The 26012-nt window shown below is 43.4% G+C and overlaps 1 protein-coding gene across 4 annotated transcripts in view; it reads right to left on the reverse strand.

The window, feature by feature from the left end:
* Positions 1–26012, reverse strand: part of GADL1 (glutamate decarboxylase like 1) — a 194179-nt gene that overhangs the window by 123643 nt on the left and 44524 nt on the right. For all 4 annotated transcript variants that reach the window (XM_010817522.4, XM_010817525.4, XM_010817523.4 and 1 more), the window contains exons 4-11: positions 23231–23321; positions 19414–19520; positions 18615–18730; positions 12913–12992; positions 12736–12790; positions 7809–7925; positions 2572–2636; positions 2195–2276 (exon numbers count right to left, since the gene is read on the reverse strand). In XM_010817522.4, coding sequence (XP_010815824.2) covers positions 2195–2276; positions 2572–2636; positions 7809–7925; positions 12736–12790; positions 12913–12992; positions 18615–18730; positions 19414–19520; positions 23231–23321 — 713 coding nt within the window. The remainder of the gene's footprint in view (positions 1–2194; positions 2277–2571; positions 2637–7808; positions 7926–12735; positions 12791–12912; positions 12993–18614; positions 18731–19413; positions 19521–23230; positions 23322–26012) is intronic.

Consider the following 26012-nt stretch of genomic DNA (forward strand, 5'->3'; position numbering starts at 1 on the left):
TGTGGGAGCTCCCTACATCATGGTCTGATACAACACAGTTTCTGCATTCATGGTAGAAAAGGGGAGAGAAGGCTCTCCTCTTGTGTATACCAACTCTCTCAGAAACCAAAACATTTGTTTCCCATTTTCTCCTCATCATATCTGTGTCATAGGGTGACTCTTAGCTGTCAGGGGGGCTGGTTAGATGAGCATCAGGAGACAGAAGGGAGATCATGATGCCTGGTGAATACATAATTAACTATGTCTGATGCAGCCTTCAGAGCACTTACCAAATTAGTAATCAAACAATTCAACAGGCAGGCACACTTTGCTCACCGTCTCCTCTGTGAGATCATATGCCCTTTGACTATGGGGAACACATCTGTTTCTAAGCCCAGCAGCAGTGCTGTGCCTGATCTGTGTAGGAAGCAGCTGGTGGTGGGAGAACAGATGAAAGTACGAGAGAACAACAGAGGCAGAAACCAGGAACAAAATGGGGAGAAAACTCCCAGCACAGAACTCAAGCGGATGGTCGTCTCTCATACCTCCCAGCTCAACTCTGCACTCCAGTTAATTTGCAAACAGTCTTTCATCAAAAAAGGGCAACTTTTGAAAGTGCTGCATTCTCTGCACCGTGAACACAATTTTCCTAACCTCTTAATCCCTGCCATGTGAGCAGACATGGGGACTATAGTTTACATTGAGATCTAGGAATGAATTCTTCGGCAAAAATATTTTAACCACTGTTATAGAGTTAGATGATCCAGAAAATTTTAAACTGCCTCAAGGACATGAATGTAAATCAGTTCTTGGCTAAATCACTCCAAATATCATTCAACAAGAAAAATTTATGAAAGCTAGAAAGTTATTTAAAAGAAGAGTCATAAAATTGGGGGTTTACGTTTTCCACTCCTGAGAGCATCACACTAATGATAAAGAAGTCATCCAGACGACTGGATGAGGAGAAAGCAGATGCAAAGTGCCTGGAACTTGAAGGATGCTCGGCATAGTATTTTTGTTCTTATATCTGGACCACAGGAACCTGATTTACTCCTAACTTTTTCATGTCCTATATATGTAATTGTAGGCAAGTTGAATATATTCTTTGGCTCATAAATAGTATAGCAATCTTACACCACCTTCCAGTTATAACATGCAGTCACTCTACTATTTAAAAACTTAAGTTAATAAAAATTAAATGGCATTGAACACAGTCCAGAGTAGCCAACCTAATAAAACATGAAGGAATAGATTCATATTCCCAAGATGCAGAATCTGTTCATAGTTTCTGATGAGCATTCTCTCTGGTCATCTCAAAACACAAAGGGCACTCATTGATATACAAATACCACAAAATATTTTCTTAAAGAAAGTTGTGACACAGACAAGATGAGATTTCAGATTTTAAATATGGTTGTTGTTTGAAATAAAATTCCTTAAAAAGAGAAAATGACTTTAGCGTTGGCAAAGGGAGTCCCCTAAGAAAAAGATGTAAACAGATGGCTGAGAAAGATCACCCACATGCTGCACGCAGATCTTGAGGCGGCATTTCTAAGAATGAGGCAGCACTTCCCAGCCTGGGCCACAGCCCACAAGGATCCTTATTTAACCCACAGAAAGCAGAGGGTTTTCACCTCTAACCAAGAGGAACCTCAGCCTGCTTGCCTCACAGCGATCCAGACCAGTCTCCAGCACTCCCCAGCGTTCCAACAGAGGCTAAGTACCAATCGCTTGAGACAGGCAATCCTCTAGTAAATCAGGGTTTGAGATCAGCCCTGAACCAACGTCTTCCCATAAAAATGGGCTGTTAAGCCCCAGCTAAGCATATTAGGCATTCAATTTAATGTGTGACACACATCTGCTTCCCTTTCTCAGGGAAGAGAAGTTTCAAGATAACTTAAATCCTGGACTTAATCAAGGGGAAAAAAAAATTTGGCAATGTTTAAAACTGAGCTTTAAAATACAACCCCAAAGAGAGTGAGGGAGACCATTTAGCTATAACTAATGAGATTATATAACACCTAAATCAAATACAGGTTACCTGAGCTGAAGTACTCCATCTTTTATCTGGGCCCATTCATCTTTCCATTTGATGCCATCGACACTTACCAAAGACTGTCATCTACCTCTGGCCCCAGGCACAAAACACAGGCAAAAAGGCAAATCTGGTAATCCACCCCCCTCCAAGCCCAAAGGCCACAAGAGGAAAACTCACAGATTTGTCTTTGACGAGGAAAGCGCAGCACTGAATCCCAGCCATCAACATTTTGTGTGGGTTCCACGCCACAGAATCAGCTCTGTTACGTTAAACAGAGGAAAAAGCAGGGTAAGGAGGGGAGACTCAGCTTCTTCTGGTGGGAAGAATGCTATGACCCACTGCAGGCGCATTCAGTATTCACGGCCAAGTCAGCGCTCCAGAGGACTCCTGGTGTGAGTGGTTTGGGGAGTTTGTTGTTTGGAGATTTTTTTTTTTTTTAAAGCAAAACAATTACTTAGTTTTGGGCCTATTATCAAAATGTCACCTAAGGGGGCAAAGTCCAGAGAGATCCCCTTGCCTGAAGAAAAGGCACCGGCCTGGGAAACAACACTTACCTGTGGATACCCTGCAGGAGCCTGCGGTGCTTCCTGGACATCAAGGCTGAGCCACCCCAAGAAGCCTGTTGAGACAGTGATACAACCCAAACTGCATTATTTCAGTGGTATTTGTTCACCAGCCAGTTGTCATTTGATACTGTAAGTCAGTTTCAACCAATATGGAGTCTAGGAATTTTTAAAAAATTATTTATTTTTAATTGAAGGATAATTGGTTTCTACCATACATCAACATGGATCAGCCATAGGTACTCAGATGTTCCCTTCCTCTTGAACCTCCCGCCCACCTCCCACCCCATCCCACTCCTCTAGGGTGTCACAGAGCCCTGGTTTGAGTTCCCAATGGACTCTGGGAAATTTTGATCACCAGCAGTGCTCAGGTGATCTGAACCTCATTGCAACAGAAGGGTCTCCACTGATGCTTAGGAATTAAATCCCCACATTATAAAAAGACTGGTAAGTAACTCGTTGAGTTGCCTGTGGACAAAAGACACAGTCCACATGCTCTAAAATCTTAGAATCTAAAGTACACAATAGTCCTTCAATGTTGACAACTCCAACAAAAGTTAAGAAAGAGCCCAATATCATAAGGAAAAGAAACGGCAAGACTGTGCACCATGGATGTGGAGGAGGAAGGAAATGAGAGGTCTCCAGGTTCTCAGAGCATTGCAAAAGCTGAGCTCACTGGTGGACAGCAAAGAGTGGCTGCAAGAGCAGCCTTCCCGTTCAGGGCTGGCCAGGGGCAGGAGAGAGAGCCACCCAGGCTGCACCCTTCAAGGAGGGGCTCACTTGCAGAGTTGGGCTCTTACATGACCCTGGGAGTGAATGTCTCATTAAGTTTTCAAGTACCAAGCTGACGTTCTTATTTCTCACACTGATTCTTCCTCCCTCCCCTCCAGGCTTACTGACTCTGGGATTTCCTTTCCTCTCCTTATTTTCAGCTCTCCTCTTCTTTGCTTGAAACAATTATCTGCCCAATGAACCCTAAGGAACCTCGACTGCCTCACATTCCAGCCCTGCTTGCCTGGACTAGACTCTCCAATGACCCCAGAAGTTGCCAAAGGTTTGTGGGCCAAAACTGGTACACAGGCACATCCTCAAGATTCCCAGATAAGGGACTGATGATCAGGATTGTCAGTCAAGCCCCCTTGTCCCTGCCCTTGTCTCCCACCGTCATTCATGACGGACCATGTGTGACCCAGGCTGAGCTGTGGAGGCAACTGCCCTCAGGCTCTGGGAAAACTTGATCTGAATCTGCTAATTGAGGCCCCCCAGGCCTGGGTTTTAAGAACTTGACCCTCTCAAACATGAAAATCACTTACATTTTAGGTTCTTTTTACTTCTCGTATACACCCTAAACTCTAAGTTGCCTGCTTTTCTCAATTCTCTTATTCTTTAACTTCTTGAGAACCTACCGGTGGCAACTAGGGGAAGGGTTAATCAGGAAGACTCAGCCACACCCAGTACCCTCACCCTTTCTGCCCAACTCACACAGCTGCCCTCCCTGCTGCCTGCTGCACTGCCCTCTGCCTCTTCTTCCTCCTCAAGAAGCAATGTTCTGCCCATCTTAGTGAGCTGGGCTACAGTTTTAAAATCCCAGGAGCTCTTTCAAGGCATCAGTTCACTGGTTTACAGGGTGCTTAGGCATGGTTGGGGGCTTCCCTGCTGGCTCAGACAGTAAAGAATCCACTTGCAATGTGGGAGACCTGAGTTCGATCCCTGGATCGGGAAGATCTCCTGGAGGAGGGCACGGCAACCCACTCCAGTATTCTCGCCGGGAGAATCCCCATGGACAGAGGAATTTGACGGGCTACAGTCCATAGTGTCTCAAAGAGTTGGACATGGCTGAGCAACTCAGCACAGCACAGTATTGGCAGGGTTAGAAACAGCTCAGCCACAAATACATTCCTCAAAAGAACTAAGGAGAAACACAACACCCCGATGCCAGCGTCCTCCTTATACTGGCTTCCCTCTGTAACTTCCTCATTCCAAAGCTCGCCACAGCATCAAACCAATGGATGTCACTATAGACCTCTGAGTTAGGTCCCGCGGGGACCGTTTGCCTCTGTTTTTCTCTTTAAGTAACTAGTTAATAATCTTAAATTGTAGGGCTAATCTTGAGAGGGAAGTGGAGGCAGGGTGGAATGGAAAGACGGCAGCTCCTAGAGCCCCGGATTTTAAGTGTAGTGTTAGCCATCTTCTCCAGGACGAGGACTTGGGATGGAACGCAGGTGAGACACCGCAGGAAGTGTGGCTGGGAGCGTGAGGATTTGCAGTGGCCGCAGCCTCTGCTTCAGAGAAGAGCTGGACTAACCCTGAAATCCTGGTCTCAGGCAGAGGCTGCAATAACCCTGGCTCTCACAGCCAAAACTTTCAACACGACTAAGGTTTTTCTTATTCAGTTGTTTAAAAATGCATTGTGATTAACTAAATTTTGGACACTATCAGATGTAAGGGAACCATTTTTTTGTGGGCTGCTGAGAAAGAAAAAAATATGACATCAATATACCAATTAGGTATATTAAAGATGTAAAAAAAATATTTTCAAAATAATAAGATACAGTATACATGCTGGCCAACTTGGTTTTAAGGAAAATGCAGAACAAGCAATCTTGATTTCATTTTTAAAAAGAAACCCAAGTAAATACCAGTTTTAAATATTTTAAAGGATCTTTAAAATACCCTCTAGAAAACTTCAAACAGGCCAAAGTTATCACTGTAATGTTATTAATTTTTTTATCTTTCAAATTAATAAACTTGGTATAGAAAGTTTCTTCAAGAAAAGTTACATGTTCCTGCATAGAATTTGTTCAGTGGGACTTCCCTGGTGGTCTAATGGTTAAGACTTCAGAGGACTTGGGTTCAGTCTCTGGTCTGGGAAGATCCCACAGGTGTGGAGCAGCTAAGCCCGTGCGCCCCAGCTACTGAGCCCATGTGCCTACAGCCTGTGCTCTGCGACAGGAGAAGCCGCTTGCAATGAGAAGCCTGCAGACAGCAATGAAGAGGAGCCCCAGTTGCCACAACTAGAGAAAGCCCATGGGTAGCAACAGAGACCCAGCACAGCCAAAAAATAAATAAAAATTGTTAAATGTTCATTAACAGAATGATGTCTGTAATATTAGAGGGTGAGTATTGTCTCAGTGTTAGAGCCAATTTCTTTAATAAGTCACACAACAGTTGTCAAATTTAATCGAATACTACAAACATGCAAACAGAACAATTTTCATGGTTCAAATATTTCCTTATAAAAGGGTTTTCTTAAAAAATTCAACCTCTGATTTTTAAAAAATCTAGAGAGGTTTTCATTCACATCTTATCAATCACAATTCTCTCTAAGCCCCATAAATCTCTTAACATCATTCCCAATTTGGAAAGTGCTGTAGTTACTCTGTTTTACATAAACTATATAATCCATATTTGATGTTTCTTTTATGAGAGTAGAATGTTTAAGTATAACTGCTCATATATTTGCTTTTGCCCCTATTTCCACAGTCACAAAAGTACTCACTTCATATTATCTTTCAGGACATAATGTATTATTATACTTCTAAGTCTATAAAAATCAGTAACATGTAAGTTGAAATGTGAACAGATACAAACCCTACAATCTCATTGAAAGAAGTCACAAATAATTTACCTGACATATAGCCATTTGCATACTAATCAAGCCTGTAACTCTAGAGAGCTTCAGATGACTTCTGCTGCTTTTACCAAATAGTAGTATACATTCAATGAAAGCTTTGAGTTGCTAAAAAGTTCTTTTGATATTATATCATAGAAACCTTACTTTCAATCATCCAAACTATAAAATTAGGTGTAGGTGTATGCCCCAAATGAATGTTCAGTGAGTCAAAAATATTGTCCTTTTGTTGTCTGATAAGGAAGGTATGAACTCACTGGAGGAGAGTTTCCTGAAGTCTCATCTTCAGGTTCAATGGTTCTTTCTACCAGGTTGAATCAAACTAATTAACTGCTGGTGTCATCTACAAACAAAGTCAGAAAGCTCAACAAGCATTCTTAACCAGCTAAACTCAATTTTTTAACCCTGAATAAGTAGAATTTTAAGTTACTTTTAATTAAGGAAAACTATATTATGAGCAACCCCAGGACCTACAGAACTAATCACACAAAAAGGCCAACCCTTTAAGTTAGAAAATTATAAAGAATATATATTATCCCAGTCACTCTCCAATAGCTATCTATGATAGACCCAGATAAAAGCTGTTTTAATTACGGCATGCAGTGCACCTATGCAGCCTTTGGCATTTTCCAACTGACTGGAATCACAGAACATTAGAGCTGCTGCTGCTAAGTCGCTTTCAGTCGTGTCCGACTCTGTGCGACCCCAGAGACGGCAGCCCACCAGGCTCCCCCGTCCCTGGGATTCTCCAGGCAAGAACACTGGAGTGGGTTGCCACTTCCTTCTCCAATGCATGAAAGTGAAAAGTGAAAGTGAAGTCGCTCAGTTGTTCCCGACTCTTAGCGACCCCATGGACTGCAGCCTACCGGGCTCCTCCGTCCATGGGACTTTCCAGGCAAGAGTACTGGAGTGGGGGGTCATTGCCTTCCTTTACTGACCACAACAGGCATTTATTTCCCTCTTTACAAATGAAACCAAAACCCAACGAGCTGGGGTCACAATGAAGAGGAGGCAGGTTTGAATCCTAAATCAGCCTCTCGACTCCACAGTGTGGAAGGGGTCCCCCATACTGTGCTGTCTTAATGACAGTAGATCCAAGGAAATTATCCAGGAGAGAAGAGGAAATAAGAGGAAACCTGGAAAACTAAGACAAAATACCCATCGAGTCTTGGGTAGCTTCTTCCTTATTACCTAACAGGATATGACATGTTTATCTCCCTAATCGGAAATATTCTTGCTTGCGCTCAGTGGCTCAGTCGTATCTGACTCTTTGCATCCCTATAGACTGCAGCCCACCAGGCTCCTCTCTCCGTGGACTTTTTCAGGCAAGAATACTGGGGTGGGCTGCCATTTGCCTTCTCCGGGGGATCTTACCCACCCAGGGATCAGGAGGACACACATCTCTTGTGTCTCCTGCATTTGCAGGTGGATTCTTTACCACTGAGCCACCTAGGAAGTCCCAATTGGAAATATATGTACATTTAGATACAAATAGTTGGAGAGCTCATATCTAGCTCCTGAGAGTATGAAAAACTTCCCACCAAAGCTGCAGAAAGGCTACACAGTTTAACAGATGGGCACACAGGGGTGAACTTACGTCTACATGGAGCCAGAGGCCGTGCCTCTCGCAGATGTCCGCTATCTCATCCAGAGGATCGAAGGCCCCCAGCACGGTGGTACCAGACGTGGCACACACAAGGAACGGAGCTGCACCCTGCGAGAAGCACCCACACGTCAGAGTTCAAGGATCGTCATCATCACCACAGAATCCGTGGCACAGTTATACATCTGGACATTTATGTGGTTTCTTTGGAGACAAACATTCATTCAGTGAGTGTGTTTACATTTTTCCATCACATGGCCTCTGCCTGATATGATAAGTCACTTCAGTTGTGTCTGACTCCTTGCAACCCTGTGGACCATAGCCGGCCAGGCTCCTCTGTCCATGGGATTCTCCAGGCAAGAATACTGGAGTGGGCTGGCATACAAACAGCTTAAGAAAACAGAAAATGCCATGATAATAGACTCCTTTGTCCCAACTCCACATGCCTTCTTATTCTCTCTACTCATTTTCTTTCTTAAGTCTTCTCTAGCTTTCCCAGATAGAAAGTGAATAAGCTAGCAACTAAGATTTGGTGCTGCCAAGTAAATAAATAAATTAAAAAAAGAAAGAAAGTGAATAAGTTGAACTCCCATGGCAAAATGGCTTGCTCTGTGGTTCCTAATTCCCTCCCAGGGAGACCCCCTTAGCAGCTCCAAAACAGGAAGGAACAGGCCTGGGAGACAGACCACAGCCCCAGGGGCAGGCCTCCCAGGCCTGTCTGCTGGTCACCTGGTAGCTACAAGGCAAGGGATGTGCTGGGGACAAATCTGGTGACAGAGGGGATACGGTAACCTCACTGGGATGCACTCCCCAAATGACAGCCGTGATAGAGAAAATTATTAGAATGTGCTGGAGAAGAGGACCTGTGTCTTTCTGCCACGATAATTCCTCATCTAGCCCACAGCTGCATCTTGCAGAGGGAGCAGGTACCGTGAGAAACGGGAGGAAAGGAAGAATGTGGGAACAGGAATGCTAACTCCCGCCAAGAGAGCCCAGCAGGCGTCCTGGCCCCATGAGAGGTTTTATGGCAGCCATGAAGAAGAGAGCACAGGAGGCTATTTCCAGACAGAGCCATCCCAACGTGCTGGCAGGGGTGTGCTTCTCTGTGGGGAAGTGCCTTGAGGGGAAAATCTGCAGACAAAGATGGGGGTGGGGAGCGAAAGTAGAATCCTGATCCAGAGCACCAGGAGTCAGGGACAACGATGCTTACTTGTCAAAGTCATTTTAGGATGAGTCCTTTTCCCCTCAATTTTGTCTTGAAAGACACTTGTTCTTATAATATATTTTATGTCCCATTTAACAACAGGGGTGTTCTGCTTGAACCAGATTCATTCCAATTTAGCTGACCTTTGACAGAAAGATGTGACTTCCTGGCTTCTAGATGGAGGCCATCTAGAGCAAGGATGCTTAGCTGCCATCTCCAGGCTGAAATGCACAGGAATCATGGTGATGGTCCACAGCGGATCCACCTGCCGGGTGGGGAGGTGGCCGTGACCTGTGGAACCCAGCCCACTGAGCCTCTTGGGAGCAGGGCCTGTGGCTGACAGAGCCCCTGGGAACCACGGGCTTCAGGGCTTCTGTCCTGTAATCAACTACCAACGGATTATGTCTTTATCATGCCTGTGACCTAAATGAAATGCGACCAAATTTACATCAGTCATTAAAAGCAACAGAAAAAGTAATTTACTAAAACCATTGAAGGTGTCTTTAATGCTGGGGCTTTCCTTATAAACTCTATGACATCCTGACAATTGTGAAAAATATCTGTGCTAGCTATTATAGCCCATTAATGAGTTTTCCTCACCCTTTTAACAATCTAGCTACAAATACAAGACCCAGAAATTAAACTTTTGTAATCTGGATTTAACCTTCGATGTTTTTCCCCTTTCTCATATCTCATGCTATTAATGAGAAAACTCAGTGGAAATAATATTGATTGTGTGTTGCCAATCAGCTGAATTCTCTAACAAAGTTTGTCATTTCAAATGCTCATACACAAAAATACCTCCACTTATTCAGCGATCATCTTAGTCTTCTTTTTTTAAAATAAGCACTTTAGAACCTCTGCTGCTTCTGTGGCTTTCACCATCTTTATAATGGCATCAGGGTAAAGGTCACAGCTCAATCAATTAAAAAAATTGATTGTGGTTGGTCAGGGAATTGAATCCCAGAAGAAAAACAGAGTTGATGTACTATCTGCTACCTCTGTAACAGCACTAATTAAAAGTTTAAAACAAAACAAAACAAAAAAACTAGGTCTGAAGAACTGAGAAAAAGAAACTAGTCATGAGGTATGAAGATCTCAGAACGGATGCAAGATCTGTCCTCAGTGAATCCAAGCTCAAGTTTCAACTGATGAAAGGAGACCGAGACAGACCAACTCTAACCCTGTTGCCCTTCTTTCAAATGTGCCTAAAGCAATTCTTACTTTTTAAACACTTCCCATTTCAATTTTTCAGCTTCAGATATGCCCCTTTCATGGACTTTAGTTGTCAAAACAAACAGAAATTTGAACGATGAAAATAATGATGACTGCTGTGGAATAAAATCCATCCAGTATGTTAGAAGATGAGTTCTTCATGATACTTTAAAAAGAAAAAACTGTTTGGCTATCTTTCAGGATGTTTGGTAATTCACTCACTATTGTGAAATTGGTAAATAAGCGGGAAAATAAAATATTGATCCTGTCTTGGCTTGTTCAAACTGTTCCTTAGGGTAACTAAATAGGGATGAAGGAGCAAAACTGTTTATAATAGTAGGCCTGCCACTAAATGAAGAAGGGATGAGACGATTAGCTAGGACATCACTAGTGAAATAGTGGGTCCAGACAATGAGGACAAATGGCAGCGAGGTCCACGAGGTGAGAGGCTGATGCAGTTCTGTGATAGATGGACTAATAATGTTATCCCAAAGGGGCCCAAGACGTTTGCTGACTAAAGGGCAAAATGCCACCCATGAAGGCTTCTTGGTAAAAATTCCAACCTGAATCTCCCCAAGTCTCAATATCTAACAGCCAAACAGAAAATATAGAAAACAGATGGGGAGGTATAGGAGCACTTAAAGTCAAATTCTCAACGGAATTGGCAAAATCCACCATGTGGAAAACGCTACAAGAGAAAGGACTTGGTTTCTCCAGTGGATCACTTGCAGGGGGGATAAAGGAAAAGAAGGCTGTGGGTGGGAAAGCATTTATGTGATAAATCAACCAAATGTAACACGTGGACTTTATAGGAATCCTTATTCAGACCACCAGCTAGTTTTTATAAAAGACAATGGGAGAAAATCTAATGAGTGAATACTGGATAATGTTAAGAGCTTATTCTTTCTTATAAGTGTGTTGTGGGTTGTTTTTTTTTTTTTTTTAAAGAGAAAGTATCTTTTACAGATATACTGAATTATTTGTAGATTAAATATCATAATGTATAGGATATGCTTCAGAATGATCCAGTGGGAGGGAATGGGAGCAGAAGTTAATGATGGTGAAATTTGCATGACCTGTATGTGTAATCTCATTATATTAGTTTTATATATATTTAAAATTTTCCATAATGAAAAGTTTGAAAATTCAAGAAAGAAAAAAAGAGAAAGAAAGAAAGAAAGAAAGGGAAGGGTGAAGGAAGGATGGAAGGAAGGAATCATATGAACCATACAAAGAGCGGAGTCAATATTCCCTGCCAACAAGCATTAACAACATAAGTTCCTTTTGATAGGAGCTTCTGTAGAAAAAGATACAATTAGATTTTTTAAAAATAGATAAAACTAAAGGTGACATCTGTAGTCCACAGCAGAAAGAACAGGTTTCAATGTAGAATTTTACTCAAGAGGATAAAGAAATCGGATAACCTCTACCACAAGACAACTATCAAATCCATTTGTCAATGGAATGTTTTAAAAATATAAATCTAAGGACACACACCAGAAGCCAGTATATCTGCAATAAAAGCAGAATGTTTACATAGAGAATTTCAAACCAAATACAGTGCTCGAGCATGCTCCAGATAAGGTGAATTCTGGAGAAGTTAAAAAATTATAAAGAGTACAAGAACAGAAAAACAGAAATATAATGTTAAAATTTTAAAAATAAAAATAAAAGAACCCATCCCTCAGTATGAAGCCCTCTGAGGACAGAGAAACTTCTATCAAAGCTCAAAATCCGAACACACCTGACGCAGTGGCTGCCTATTGGAAAGAGATGGGAGAAGGGTCTGAAGCTTCGCTGGCTGTGGGGCTTCCAGGGGATGGGAAGGATGCATGGAAATGGCTGTACCTAATCCATCAGTCATTTGGCCCAAGAAGAAAGATGGTTGATGTCAGGCTTAAAAATAAAGCAGATATCGGGGCCAGGCTTTGCTGCAGTACAGCAGGTCACCAGGGCCATGCCTTGCCTCCCCCAGCAATGGGCAGGCCAGCTTTCAAACATTCTAGGAAGCCAAGGAAGAGAGGACAGTCTGCCAGAGCAGAAATACTAGGCTCAGACCCAGCGGGGGTGATGGTTATGGATGGGCTTCACATGGAAACAATTCAGGAGGATCGTTTGTTCAAGAAGTCAGAAACTACCCTGAATGCAGCCTGGAGGTAACTGGTTTGGCCTGAAGCATCCTCAGCGTCAGGAGTTATACAGCAGCAAGAGAGGCCAGAACAAGGTTGTGAAGCTTATTCTAGGCAAGGACCTGGTACAGAGTGACATCAGTGTTTCAATAGGCTCCAGCCCCCTGGGAATGAGCACATTCGAGAAGCTCCACAGAACACGCAGAGCAAGCACCAGACACAGCACCTCTGTAGATGAGCTCCCTCCGTCCACCCTAAGAGGACCTCTTCTCTCCCCGACACACAGACAGGCGCCTGGCCGCTGCCCCGCATCCTCTCCTTCATGCCCAGACACGTGCACGTTTCCCCTCCCTCCCTCTCCTTGCCCACGCACCTCTTTCTTGGCCTCCTGCACGCGCTTCTCCAGCTCCTCAGGTATCATCTTACCTCTGAGAGAACAGATTTGTGACACAGTCACACTCAGCAGTGAACAGACGTGGGACAGCTTTGTAAATGGTATCGATCCCCCCGCCACCGCCCCGGCCAGGCTTCTGGATCCTGTCCCCGTTACCTTCCATCTGTCTCCACAAAGCACACATTCTCAGTACCAATCCCAAGAAAGGAAGCAGACTTCTTCATGGAGTAATGACACTACATTCAAAGAGGCGAGGGGGAGAGAGAGACACGGATACACGGCATGAAAAAGGTACTGCTTATTAGCTACATGGGTGTGCGTCACACGGCTGAGCCCAATCTCTGGAATCGTATTGCCTTAAAACATAAAAAGCATTCAACTGAGCTCTGCAGTATGGTGGTTAAAAACACTGACTTCCCCTGGGATCCGAGAAACCAAGATTTAATTCCAGGTTTTCCCCTACAGATATGGGCCCTTGAGCAAAGAATGCATGCTCTCCAAGCCTCAATTTGCTAATCTATAAAGTGGCTATATGGGTCCTCCTCCATCTGCTTGTCATGGAGTTAAAATGGTTAATACGTGTAAACAGTTGGCACAGAGCCTGGTGCATGAACAAACTTGGCCACTGAAGGTTGTTGTTTTCCGTAACACTGAGGAAAAGTTTCTCTTGATGCTTCTAATAAAACTCAGTATTAATGGAAACAGAATCTAATCCACTGCTGACTCAAAAACCCTCTAAGGGGCGATCAAGACTCTGTCTCAAAAACTGTAATCACAGACCACAGAAGAAGCCGTTTTCAAGAGCGAACAATGAGTTATACATGCTGATCAGATACGTGACTAGTCTCGTTTAATACGGACTATAAGACAGAAATTAGACACGAGGGAATGTGGCTAAAATCATAATAACGAAAGTAATAAGTTTGGGATTTCCCTGGTGGTCCGGTGGTTAAGACTCTGTGCAGGGGGCACAGGTTCAATTTCTGGTTGGAGAACTAAGATCCCAAATGCCGCATGGTGCAGCCAAAAAGTAAATAAACAAAATAAAATCTTAAGAAGTAACACTCACTTACAGAAATCCTATGCAGTGTAGCCCTGGCAGGAATGAGGCTAAGAGCTGACTTTGGAATTAGGTCTTGTCTATTTCTTATTGGCAAATAGCAGTGTATACTCTGGGTTGTTGGGTCTTTTTTCCTACATAAATCCAATAAAATAATTAGCACTCAAACACTGGAGATGTTTCTCTTTATACATCAATGTGGACAGGCGGTCAGTTAATTCTTTTTCACGCCAGAAAAACTGAAGGGGCTAAAGGACATTATTGTACCAAAAAAACCTTAGTAATTTAATTTGTAGGTATGAATACATTAAAGGAGTAGTCATGCCTTCACACTTAACTTGATATATTCCCTCAAATGTGGTAATTTTTTCCCTCTTTTGTCAAGAAAGTTTTATGGAGAGCTCTTTTTTTAACTCTATAAAAATACATGCCGAAGTAACACCATCAGGAGAAATGACATCATCCTAAAAAAATTAATTTCCAAATATCGAATAGGACACATTCGAAATGCCTGTAGGATGCATTCATTTCAGGTTGCTACAAAAACACATGCATGGTGAAGAGTAATAATGTACATGAAAACATAGTTAATTCTCTACTTGCTACATCAGTCCACCATAGCTTAGGTGACAGCTAAGGTGAATTATTTCTCACCAGAGCCTGGGGGCCTCTGGCACCAAACAGCTATTGATTTCATAATGATAAATAGCAGCCTACCCCCACTGACATCTGCCAGTAAGGAAAATCACACTGCTTTGCCCCGAAAAATAGCAACATATCCCCAATCAATGGATCTGCTGAATAAAAAACCTGTCCTCAGAATAAGAACAGCTTCTGGAGCTATTTTTGGGAATCTCTGGGCAAACTGGGAGTCCAATGGCAACCTCAAATGCATAAGGACAGATTTTTTTTCAAAGCCTGAAAAACTGAAGTCTAAACATCTGAAAACATCAGAGGAGGAAAAGAACCTTGGAAGGGGGAAAAAAAGAAAAGAAAGGAAAGGGTGATGCTTCAGATATACCGAATAGTTTCAAGGGAAGGAAAAACCTAGAAGCCGGAGTTCAGAAGTAACAGCTGCATTTAGACACAAGAATGCCTGCTCCCTTCGAAGAGTAGTCAGTCCTTCTAAGATCCAGTCTCCCCCTGGGTTTCACTGTCCCACAGAAGGTGCACGATTCTCAGCAGGCATTTATTTCTATAAAGACAAGACAGCCAGTGCCCACATGATAGACAGAACTGCATGGAAATTTTCACTCCTGGTTCCAGAAAAGCTTTCCTCTGTGACCTTGATTTTCTCAGAGCACTGCAGTTTTCTGTGCTCATGGGCTGTGTTGTGGACACTCGGAGTCCTGTCCTAACATGCTGACTACTGCAGTGCTCGGATTAGCTTCAGGTGGTGGGGAGAGCAGGGTCGTGAATGTCATGCCTTAGGAAATGAAGAAAAGGAAGTATAGGGACTTCTCCAAGAGCATACAGCTGGCTTGATTCCTAAAGAGGCAGAGCCGGGATCCTGGAGACACCCTGGAAAGCACCTGCTCACCCCGTCAGTGCCTGCGATGGTCCTGAGCCTGGGGCAGCCTCACGAGAGAGCAGGGCCACAAAGCGGGTGGAGTGGGTGAGGCACCTCCAGTGCAAAATTTAAGAAGATGTGACCTTGAGACGTGTATTCTAGTCCCCTCACTGCCTCACCCCAGCCTGGACCCTGCTGGAGAGGAACCAGGACAGCTGGTTGCTGGCCTGGGAGTGAAAAGAGCTTCCTTCCTCCTCGCTTTTGAGTGGCAGACAATATTCACTACTTCATGCTGATTTCCAAAATGATTTGAATGACAAAACTAAGATTTCTGTAAATTTAAGGAATTCCCATGTGCTAAGTTGCTTCAGTCGTGTCCAACTCTTTGTGACCCCATGGACTGCAGCCCGCCAGGCTCCTCTGTCCATGGGATTCTCCAGGCAAGAATACTGGAGTGGGCTGCCATGCCCTTCTCCAAGGATTGAAACCAAATCTCTTACGTCTCCTGCATTGGCAGGTGGGAACTTTAACACTAGCGTTCATATCTAACTGCTAATCAAGCTACAAATGTTTTTTACTTTAATTATTTTTCTCCAAAAGTTCCCTTTTCTTTGGCTCCCCTCTGGCAAGGCTCAGACGCTAATCTACCAGCACCTTGGTCTTGGAGGTCCCAGCCTCCAGATTTGTTGAGAAATACATGTCTGTTGTTTGGGCCACAGGTTCTATATTTTGCTAGAGCAGCCTGAGCAAACCAAGACACAGGTCGAGTTTGGTTTTCTGGCTTCATCTTCTGCTGGCATGTTAGCCAAAGCATATATTTTGCCTCTTTTCGCACACACATCTCCAACAGAGATTTTAAAAAATACTCAGCTCTTGGTTTCACAACTCCACAAAGTTTCCATTTCTTTTCATGCCCAATTTGCCAGCTACACCTGTGTTACTGGTCTTCCCCAGGCATCATCTTCATTCTAGTCTTCCACAGAATTTCTTCCCCACTTCCAGGGCAATTATTCCATAAAAGAACTCTAGTACATTTTATTTATTTATTCTTAACTAATTTATTTATTTTTGGCCATGCCACATGACATGCAGGATCTTAGTTCCCTGACCAGGGTCTGAATCCACTCCCCCTGCAGTGGAAGCACAGAGTCTTAACCACCAGACAGCCAGGGATGTTCCTCTGGTATCTTTTAAACCAAATGAAGAATGAAAAAAGGCAAAAGTATCACTGTGCTGATAGCAGGGCCCTTATTTAATCAGCCTTTCTAGGCGGGGACATAGCAATTCAAATGCAGAAGGGACTCTGCATTTCTGATATGCTAGGGTTCCTCCACCTGAAATATCAAGGGTTGGAATCCAGGCAGGAAATTCTACTACATCATCATCTCAAGAAACCAAGCATTTCCCCTAGAAGTCCACATTCCTAAATATTCTTCTTTTGCTACAGAAAGAACATCTTGTGAGGAAGGGCCTGGGGAGGTAAGTTCAGAATCTCAGAGGAGATGACTCCTCCTAGCTGCCCCCAACTCAATGTCCACTCTGCATTTAGTGCTGAGCTGACCAATAGTCAGGCAGGACAGGGGAAACACATGGGGGTGGTCAGGTTCCTGCACAGATTATACTTTTGTGATAATAAGATAACTTCTGCTCTTGGAAGAGAGTAACAGATACAGGAAAGTTCAGTTGGACTTAGCAGAGAACTGTCAGATTTTGCCCATCTCATGTGTTTGACAGGAGCCCTAGGAGTACTGCAGGAGCTACAGGAGGGGACGTGGGGAAAAAGCAGTGGTGGGATGGACAGAGGCCCCCACTGGAACCACAAACAGGAAAAATAAAAAGCATCCTTTCCAAGTAAGACAGCATTTGAGCTGCACCCCATGTTGGTGTAGCTGGGTCGTTCTCTCCTTCTGAGCGCATGTGTGCTAAGGTGCTCAGTCGTGTCCGACTCTGCGACCCCACCGACTGTACCCGCCAGGCTCCTCTGCCCAAGGGATTCTCCAGGCAAGAATACTGGAGTGGGCTGCTGTTTCCTCCTCCAGGGGATCTTCCTGACCCAGGGATTGAACCTGTGTCTCCTATGTCTCCTACACTGGCAGGTGGGTTCTTTACCACCAGCGCCACCTGGAAAGCCCTCTCCTCCTCCTATTAAGATATACCATTTCTGTCTAGTATGTGCCAGGCACTACTCTATATGCTCTAACTCATTCGATCTCTGGTGATAACTAAGCTCACGTGGATGCTGGGTCGTTTTTATGGCTCCAGACTGTTCACCGCCCCCTGCACCCAGTCCCTTCTCCGGGCAGCTGTGCAGAGAGTCCCCTTAAGAGGTGAAGCCTATTTCCCTACTTCTTGGATCTGGGTTCCTATATGCAACTCACTTTACCAAGAAAGTGAGGGGGAAACGACAACGTGCCAGTTCTGAGCCCAGAACTCAAGAGGCCCAGTGTGTCTCTGCTGTTTTTCACCTACACCGCTGCCATGACAATGCTGGGCCAGCCTGCGGGAGCATCCCTGTTGTCAGCCCAGCCCACCCACGCCCCGAGCAGCCATGGGCCAGGCAAGCCCAGCACTGCTCAGCTGTCCCCAGACCGGAGGGGCATGTCTGGCTAGAGCTGCATGCTTCTGGGTTGAGGAGCAATTTGTTACATTAGAGCTGACTGATACACTCATCTTTATAAATTAGGAAACTGAGTTACAGCAGGATTCATCAACTTACCCAGGTCACTCAGAGAGTAGGCAGTGGAGACAGGAACTGGCCCCAGGCAGCCTAGCCCCAGGCCTGCACCCCCACCCACAGGCTGACCTCTCACTTCAGGGGGGTTGTGGTGACATCCCCTTGTGTGTCTGTGTGACATCACTGTTACTGAATAGCTCCCTTTCCTAGAAGGGCCCTCGTGTTAGCCGCCCAACTCAGTTTCACAAGGAAATGGGAGCAGAAGACACAGCTGAGATCAGCAGCAATCACCTAAATTCTAATAAATAAGACACTCAAAGCAGAGATTCACAGAAAGAGGTGGCACTTTGAAATTAAGTCTTCTCTTTTCTCCAATAATGTTCCAGACTATAAATCTTGAATAAAAGGTGATATACAAAAGAGGGTGGCCAGGACTTACAATATCAAATGCATCAGAATTTCTTTTGGAATTAAATACGATGCTGTACATAGGTGCATGACTTACACACTGACAAAAAGCACCCTTGGGAGCCCTCAAACCAACAAGCCCTCTTCCATGACATGTTCATTTTCAGAAAATCTGTATCTCATACCAAAAATAATTTTTTTTTTACCTCTGCAGATGTGAAAAGGATTAATCTTGGCAAGCCAGACAGCCCCTTTTCCTTAATATCAGGACAGTACTTGTATCTGGCTAAATTCATGGCATACATATTGGACACTGAACCACCTGTGAAAACAAAAATGGAAACATGGATAGCATGCTGTCATTGTCCCCAGAGCACCAGCCACAGTGGGGGGCACGGATGGCTGTGGGCACGCCTGTCTAATGACAAATGACTGTCAAAGTCAAGGGAGCACCCCCCTCCCATTCCTTTTACACACGTCCTCATCTCTAGCTCCAGAAGTTTTGGTCTAGTCTCTCATTCTGGAATTTTTCTAAACTCAAAGCTTCCATCTATGGATGTAGGGCTGGTATCCATGTCTCCACAGTTAATAGTAATAATATTCTTTCTGTCTTTAATCAATAAAATGACAGCATGTGCTCCTCCCTGGTCCCCAAGAAAGACTGTAGGGGAAACAAAATACAATTCGGGAAACTTCTCAAGTAAAATGAATTGATAAGCTTGATAAACATATCATAGCCCTTCAAATTCCCACCAATAGATCAACTCATTTGTGTTGGATATAAATCCAAAATTTTAGACATCTCTCTTGTTGGCAGGTATGTCATTTCTGTAGTTTATACAAAATATCATACTCTGGAGAAAGGCACAAACTTGATCCTCCCCAAGTAGCATGATTCATACCTAACTTCATGTCATGTGGAAATCTGCAGGGAGTTGTTCCTCATATTAAGGCAGGAATAAAATTGCAGATGCGTTAATGGAGGCAATAACTAATTGTACTTACCTGGGTTAAATATTCCATCCCCTTCTTTCCAGCCAATAAATTCAATCATTTTCTTCAGAACCGCTTCTTCTACCAACAGAAACACTGGGGACACCTCATACGTATAACTAGACAGAGATAAAAACACTCCACTTGTACGGCTAGAGTCAAACCATCCCTGTGACACCTCATACGTATAACTAGACAGATATAAAAACACTTCACTTGTATGGCTAGAGTCAAACCGTCCCTGTGGAGTCCCAGGAAATGCACATAGTTTTATTAAACCAAGTGGCTGCTCAAGTGTGGGTAGAGCCTTTGGAAATGAATCCTTCAGAAATGAAGAAATACCCAGAGACCGTGACAGTGCTGGTCATGGCTGGACAAATGCCGGGAGCTGGTGCGCTAGGGACATTAGCTACTTCGAAGTCTTAATTTACAGAAAACTTTTGCTTCCATTGGGAGAGATCAAAGCAGTGCATCTGTAGTCTTTGTATTAGCCATGAGTAGTGGCCATCTTGCTCTTTGGATGCTGTTTTGGAGGTTGGTTAAAGAAAAACCATTGTCGTGGCAACCAGGTTTATTAGGCTACTACCATGAGCTACCCTAGCAGTCAGCTGTAGAGCCTGGGTTTCCTCCAACACACTCTCGTTTTGGTACAAACGGCGAGAGCACTATGGACATCTCTTACAGTGTGGCAATTTGACTATAAAGTGCTACCTGGATCCCTGCTGTGAAGGTTTGTGGCTGAGGGTTGGAATGCTGTCAGCAGGGAGCATTGCTAAGTTAACCCCTTTAGGCACGTCCTGTGGTCATCCACACCTGATGACTGGTCCATCTGGAGGACCAACTAGGCCTGGCCACGTGGTCCCGGCTCCAGAACACCCTGCAGGGCCAGGGTAGCTCCAGAGATCCATGGAGTCAGCTGGTGGGGTCTCAGAGCCTGCACCGTGGCTTGACTCCTAACTCTGCCCAGCTGTTTCCTTCCCCTCCAGCACCCACAGAGATCCTAAGGGTTTCCCTTAATAAACACCCTGCCCACTAAGCTCCATCTAGAGCAGCTGCCCAGGAAGTCCAGCCTGAGACAGTTACCAGGTCATTTTGTAACACTTCTTTCTTTCTCCAGAAAGCTGGAGGATGACTACTGTGTATCATCTCCTTCTCCAACAATTCTGTGATTACACTAAATTGAATCTGAGTAAATGTGTACTCTAAATAAGTAAGCTAAAGTAAGCTAAACAGACACATTTAAATTTATAGTCACGGAATTTAATGCAATTATGCTAACATCTAGAAGAAAAAAAAAAACTTCGGTAAAGAAGGGAAAAAGAAGAACACCTACTGTGTATCACCTCCCTACGTGCCAAGCACTCTACAGACATTACATCATTTTTCAACAATTTAGGTTCTATTTTCAACCATGTTTAGGAAACTAACACATACTAAAACTGTGAAAAATGGGGACATATGTAAAAAAAAACATATTACACATAAAAGGGAAATAATTATTTCCTTTATAGTATGAAAAAATTACTATTAAATTTGTCTTTGGAAACTACTGCTGCTGCTACTGCTAAGTCACTTCAGTCGTGTCCGACTCTGTGCGACCCCATAGATGGCAGCCCACCAGGCTCCCCAGTCCCTGGGATTCTCCAGGCAAGAACACTGGAGTGGGTTGCCACTTCCTTCTCCAATGCATGAAAGTGAAAAGTGAAAATGAAATCGCTCAGTCATGTCCGACTCTGAGCAACCCCATGGACTGCAGCCTACCAGGCTCCTCCGTCCACGGGATTTTCCAGGCAAGAGTACTGGAGTGGGGTGCCATTGCCTTCTCTGCTTTGGAAACTAGCTCAACTATAAACCTGGAGGTGGAGGAGGGGGTGATACAGAATGTGCTCATGGCTTAGTGAGATTTTGAGGGGCCTGTTCAGCAATTTAATACTTCAAAAGCCTCTAAATATTTCAGTAAAAGAACCCAGATGAGGAGTTAGAAAAAATCCCAGGACTTACAAGGAAAGGGTCACGGAATTGTGTAATTTTACTATCTTTCCTACCACTTATCTCTTCTACCCATTGTAACCTGGTATCTGGGATTGTCTTGAATATTCTACAAAAAATCATCTGACGGAAGTCACCCATGACACCCATGTTGTTAATCCAGGGGATATTTGTCAGTCTTTGTCTTAAACATTCAACAACACGGGACTCTGGACACACTCTCCTCCATGGCCCCCAGACTTCCCTGGACTTTCTCCTCCTTCTCCCTCCATTGCAGGTGGGCCTGCGCCTCCCGACCAGGGAATGTCAGATGCCCTCAAGGCCAGGCTGAGCCCTCTGCTCGCCTCCCTCCATGTTCTGTCCTGCAGGCGGTGCTTCTCCCACTCCTGGTTTAATATTATTGAACGTGTCTCCATCCTGCTCATTAAAATCACTTATTGGACTATGTATCAGTGCCTGGGACACACTGAGAGAAATTCAGATTTACTTGGTCTCTGTTGGGATTTTTCTTGGTTGGGTGGGGGGGTGGTATGTTCCTTTAATATTTTTTTAAAGCTCCCAGGTTGAGTCAAAGAGCAGAAGGAGTTGGGAAGCCTGACTTAAGGAATCTCATCCATGACCAATAACACCTAAATTTATAATTTCATAAAAATACCAGGATTCCAGGCCCATGTATATCTCAACTCTTCAAGAGCATAGCCTTAGATATTTTGAAATTACTGCAAACACAAATGCTCACAACTGAAAACTGAATTACTAGAAAGAAAGAAAGAAAACTGAATTACTGCTCTTGCTTTTTCCACTGTATACTTGAAAATTGTCATCTCAATGACTGACACGACCATCAGCCCAACTATTAAAGCCAGAAACTTAGGCATCAGCTTATAAACTTCCCTCCTGTTCCCATTTCCAAGATCCAGTATATTATCCAGGCTTTTCTGTTTTATCTTCCAAACACATTTTTTTTCTATTCCTACCACGTCTCTCTAAATCCAAGCAACTATCATCTCTCACCTGACTAAGGCAATGCCATCCTAATGGGTCCTCTCCAATCCACTTTCTATATTTCCAGTGATCTTCTCAATAAGCAAATGTCACTTAGTGATTTGGAAATCTTCACGGGCTTTTCATTGCACTTAGAATGACTCATGAACCTGGCCCACTGGGTCCCCATGTCTGGCTCCAATCTCATCCCGACACCCCACACAGTTTTCTCAGCTTCCCCACCCCGCCTGTCAGTTTGTAGCGTGTGTCAGGTTGTCTCCTGCCACAAGGCTTTTGTATGTGCTGTTTCCTCCTCTTTTCACCCAGCTAACTTCCACTCATTCTCCACCTCTTAGCTGTCACCTGCTTAGAGAAGACTTCCCTGAGTGCACAACTAGGAAAAATTGTCCCATATATATTTATAGTATCATGTACCTCTCCTTCATTTGAAAATATGAGATTAATCCGTGCAGATCATTTGGATCAATTTGCATGCAACATCTCTATATCTAGATTATTTGCTTCATGAAGGCAAAGCTAATATCTGCTTTTACACAAAGAATCTCTCCAGCACCTTAGCCCAGATATGGCTTTTCATGCAGGAATAAATGAAAAGTTGCTTAATTGATTTTCTCATCTGTTAAGTGGAGAGAATTCCTGCCTTAACCATCTCACAGTAGCACTATCAGATCAAACTGCTCTTTAAATACTGCTGAGTGTCATAAGATGCTTCCATTATTTATGATGACACTGTACAAATGAAACAATTAAAAAGAAGTTCATGAAATAAAACTTCATCTACTTAACAAAATCTCTAATCCATATTCAGTGTAAAATTCCAGTAAAATGTACTTACACACTTGGGTTTAATGCTTCTGTCATAAATCTGGCCACCAAAGAGTAATAATCAAGTCCAGCATATAACTGGTTGAAAAATCTTGGATGGTCTGTAAATTGAAGCAGAATATTAATCCACACAGCAATAAAAAGCAAGAAAACTATTGATACAGCAGTAACAAAAGTGAATCCTTCAGACAATAAAAGCAGCTGGATACAGAGGGTGTACAGTACACGACTCCAGTTACATGATGCTCAATCTGGGCAAAGCTGACTGATGCTGACAGAGGTGAGAATTCTGGGTACCTCTGGCATGGAGACATTGATTAGCACCAGGCTTAAGGAGCCTCTGGAGTCCCAGAAATGGTCTATACCTTGATATGAGTGATGGTCACTTACATGCAGATATGTACAAATTCACTAAGTTGAGCACCTGAGATTTGTCCACTTTAGGGAATGCACATCATATCTCAATTAAAAAAAAATTTAAATCTTAGTCATGTACAAGGGAACCAAATGTTGAAGATCCATCTCATAAGCCTTTCTACTGAACAACGTTTCTAAGCAAAACTTGAGCACTTTTTTGAGAACTTTGGTTTACTTATTTCATTTTCTTTTAATAATTTTTATTTGTTTGTTTATTTTTTGGCTGCAGTGGGTCTGTTGCTGCACATAGGCTTTCTCTAGTTGTGGCCAGGGGGGTGGTCCTCTCTAGTTGGTGCACAGGCTTCCCTCTGCAGGGGCGTCCTTTGTGAAACACAGGCTCAGGTGTACAGGCTCTGCAGCTGTAACGCATGGGCTTAGTTGCTTCACAGCATGTGGGATCTTCCCAAACCAGGGATTGAACTTGTATCCCCTGCATTGGCAGGCAGATTCCTATCTGCTGTATCACCAGGGAAGTCCTACCTGTTTCCTTTTAAATACAACCCAGACCCAAACCGGAACCCTGAGAAAGGGATTATTTGAGCAATCTGTCCACATATCAAAAAGCCTGTGGCTACATTTACCTTCTGAAATTATCCATGTCAATTTCCCTAATTTGAACACATTTCACTTACTGACAGGGTTCACTTCAGGCTCTTGGCAGTGAGTGGCCTTTTAATTTTTCAGATTGGACCGTTTTTTATAGTGCAGCTGGCATCCTGTCTATGGAGTAGATGTGAGTCATCGTGCAGCTTACATAAACTTTCTGATTCAACGGGCTTCAAAGGCACTTGCCTTTAAGACTTGAAAAACTTTAGTTCCAACTTTCTATTTTTTCCCTCCTATAAAAGGTCTCATAAAGGTTCTTGGCTTTACACAGTGTGAATATTCACACCAGACTCCAGGCTAAGAGCTGGCTTGACATTCTCAATCATAAGAAGCCCAGCATGATGAAGAATAAAGAGGCAGGGGGCCTATTTAGAAATGTGGGTATTTGGGAACCATGTTAGTGACCTCTCACAGCAACTCAAAGCATTTGGTGTGTGTTTTTTTTTTCTCTCTCTCTCTCTTTAAACTAGTTCAGTGAAAAACAAGAGGCTCAAAAGAAAATGTCTTTTCGTATAAAACATGGCAAACTTCCTCTAATCTGGCAAAGGAAACCCGACATTGCTACAAGTAATTTTAATAAGTTTTTTTTTAGTTCCGTGTTAATTTATGATTGATTTCCATGGTAACATTATGGAAAATATCCAGTAAACTGAAAAATCTACTGCACTAAATGTCATTCTGTGCTTCTGACATGCACTATAATAATGAGATATGTATCTCTGCTTTTGAAATGCTAACTGGGTTTTTGATACATTCACCAGACTTTCCTAAGGGAATATAAACCAATTATTTTTAGCCAGGATTTTATTATGTTCTTTCCACTAAATTTAGTTCAGTGTCAGAACTCACAAAGCATAATGCCTGTATGGTCTTAAGTACTAGATTACCTTTACATCACACTGAGAAATGCATATTCTGGAAAGTTTTTCCCCTACTTCTGAAACTTATTCACTGGGTGTATAGAATATTAGCAGTCAGTCAGAGTAGGACTTAAGCACGAAACAAATATCATGTTGCTGCATTTACAAAAGATCACAGTGGTTAAGCATTATTGTACCTTCTGAAAGGTTTTTATCTCTTGATCCTGGTAGATGGGATAAAATAACTTGGTTCTTGCCAACTCTAAGAATACTCTTCAAATAAATCTATCCCTGTTTATAGGAAGGCAGTCTCTGGAACATGTTGAGGGGCGATATTCTGGGAGGTCAAGATTTAAAATCCCCACCAATTCTATAATCAAACTACCATTTGTCAGGTGGCACCAACATAAGAAATGATAAGTAGCAGTCATAATTTCTGGTCTTGGTTATAAATGGAGGATGGGGATTGCCGAGGAGCAGACAGTATTTATGTAAGACTGCTTAACACCATCAGTTTTTCTATCAACCTATCTTTGGCCCTGACAACACATCTGTACTAGGGATTAGAGGAACCACTGTCAAAACCTCAGAAGCACTATTTTTCATCCAGGTTTCTCACCCATAAAGAATCTGACAGCCAGCTTTACTATGAGGTCTGTGTGTGCTAAGTCGCTTCTACTATGTCAGATTCTTTGCGGCCCCATGGACTGTAACCCGCCAGGCTCCTCTGTCCATGGGATTCTCCAGGCAAGAGTACTGGAGTGGGTTGCCATGCCCTCCTCCAGGGGGTCTTCCCAACCCTCTTCCCAACCCCATGAGGGATCGAGCCCACATCTCTCATGTCTCCTGCACTGCAGGTAGATTCTTTACTGCTGAGCCACCGGTCACGCCCCGACTATGGGATAAGCA

The sequence above is a fragment of the Bos taurus genome, chromosome 22 (assembly GCF_002263795.3).
Source record: "Bos taurus isolate L1 Dominette 01449 registration number 42190680 breed Hereford chromosome 22, ARS-UCD2.0, whole genome shotgun sequence".
NCBI lineage: Eukaryota > Metazoa > Chordata > Mammalia > Artiodactyla > Bovidae > Bos > Bos taurus.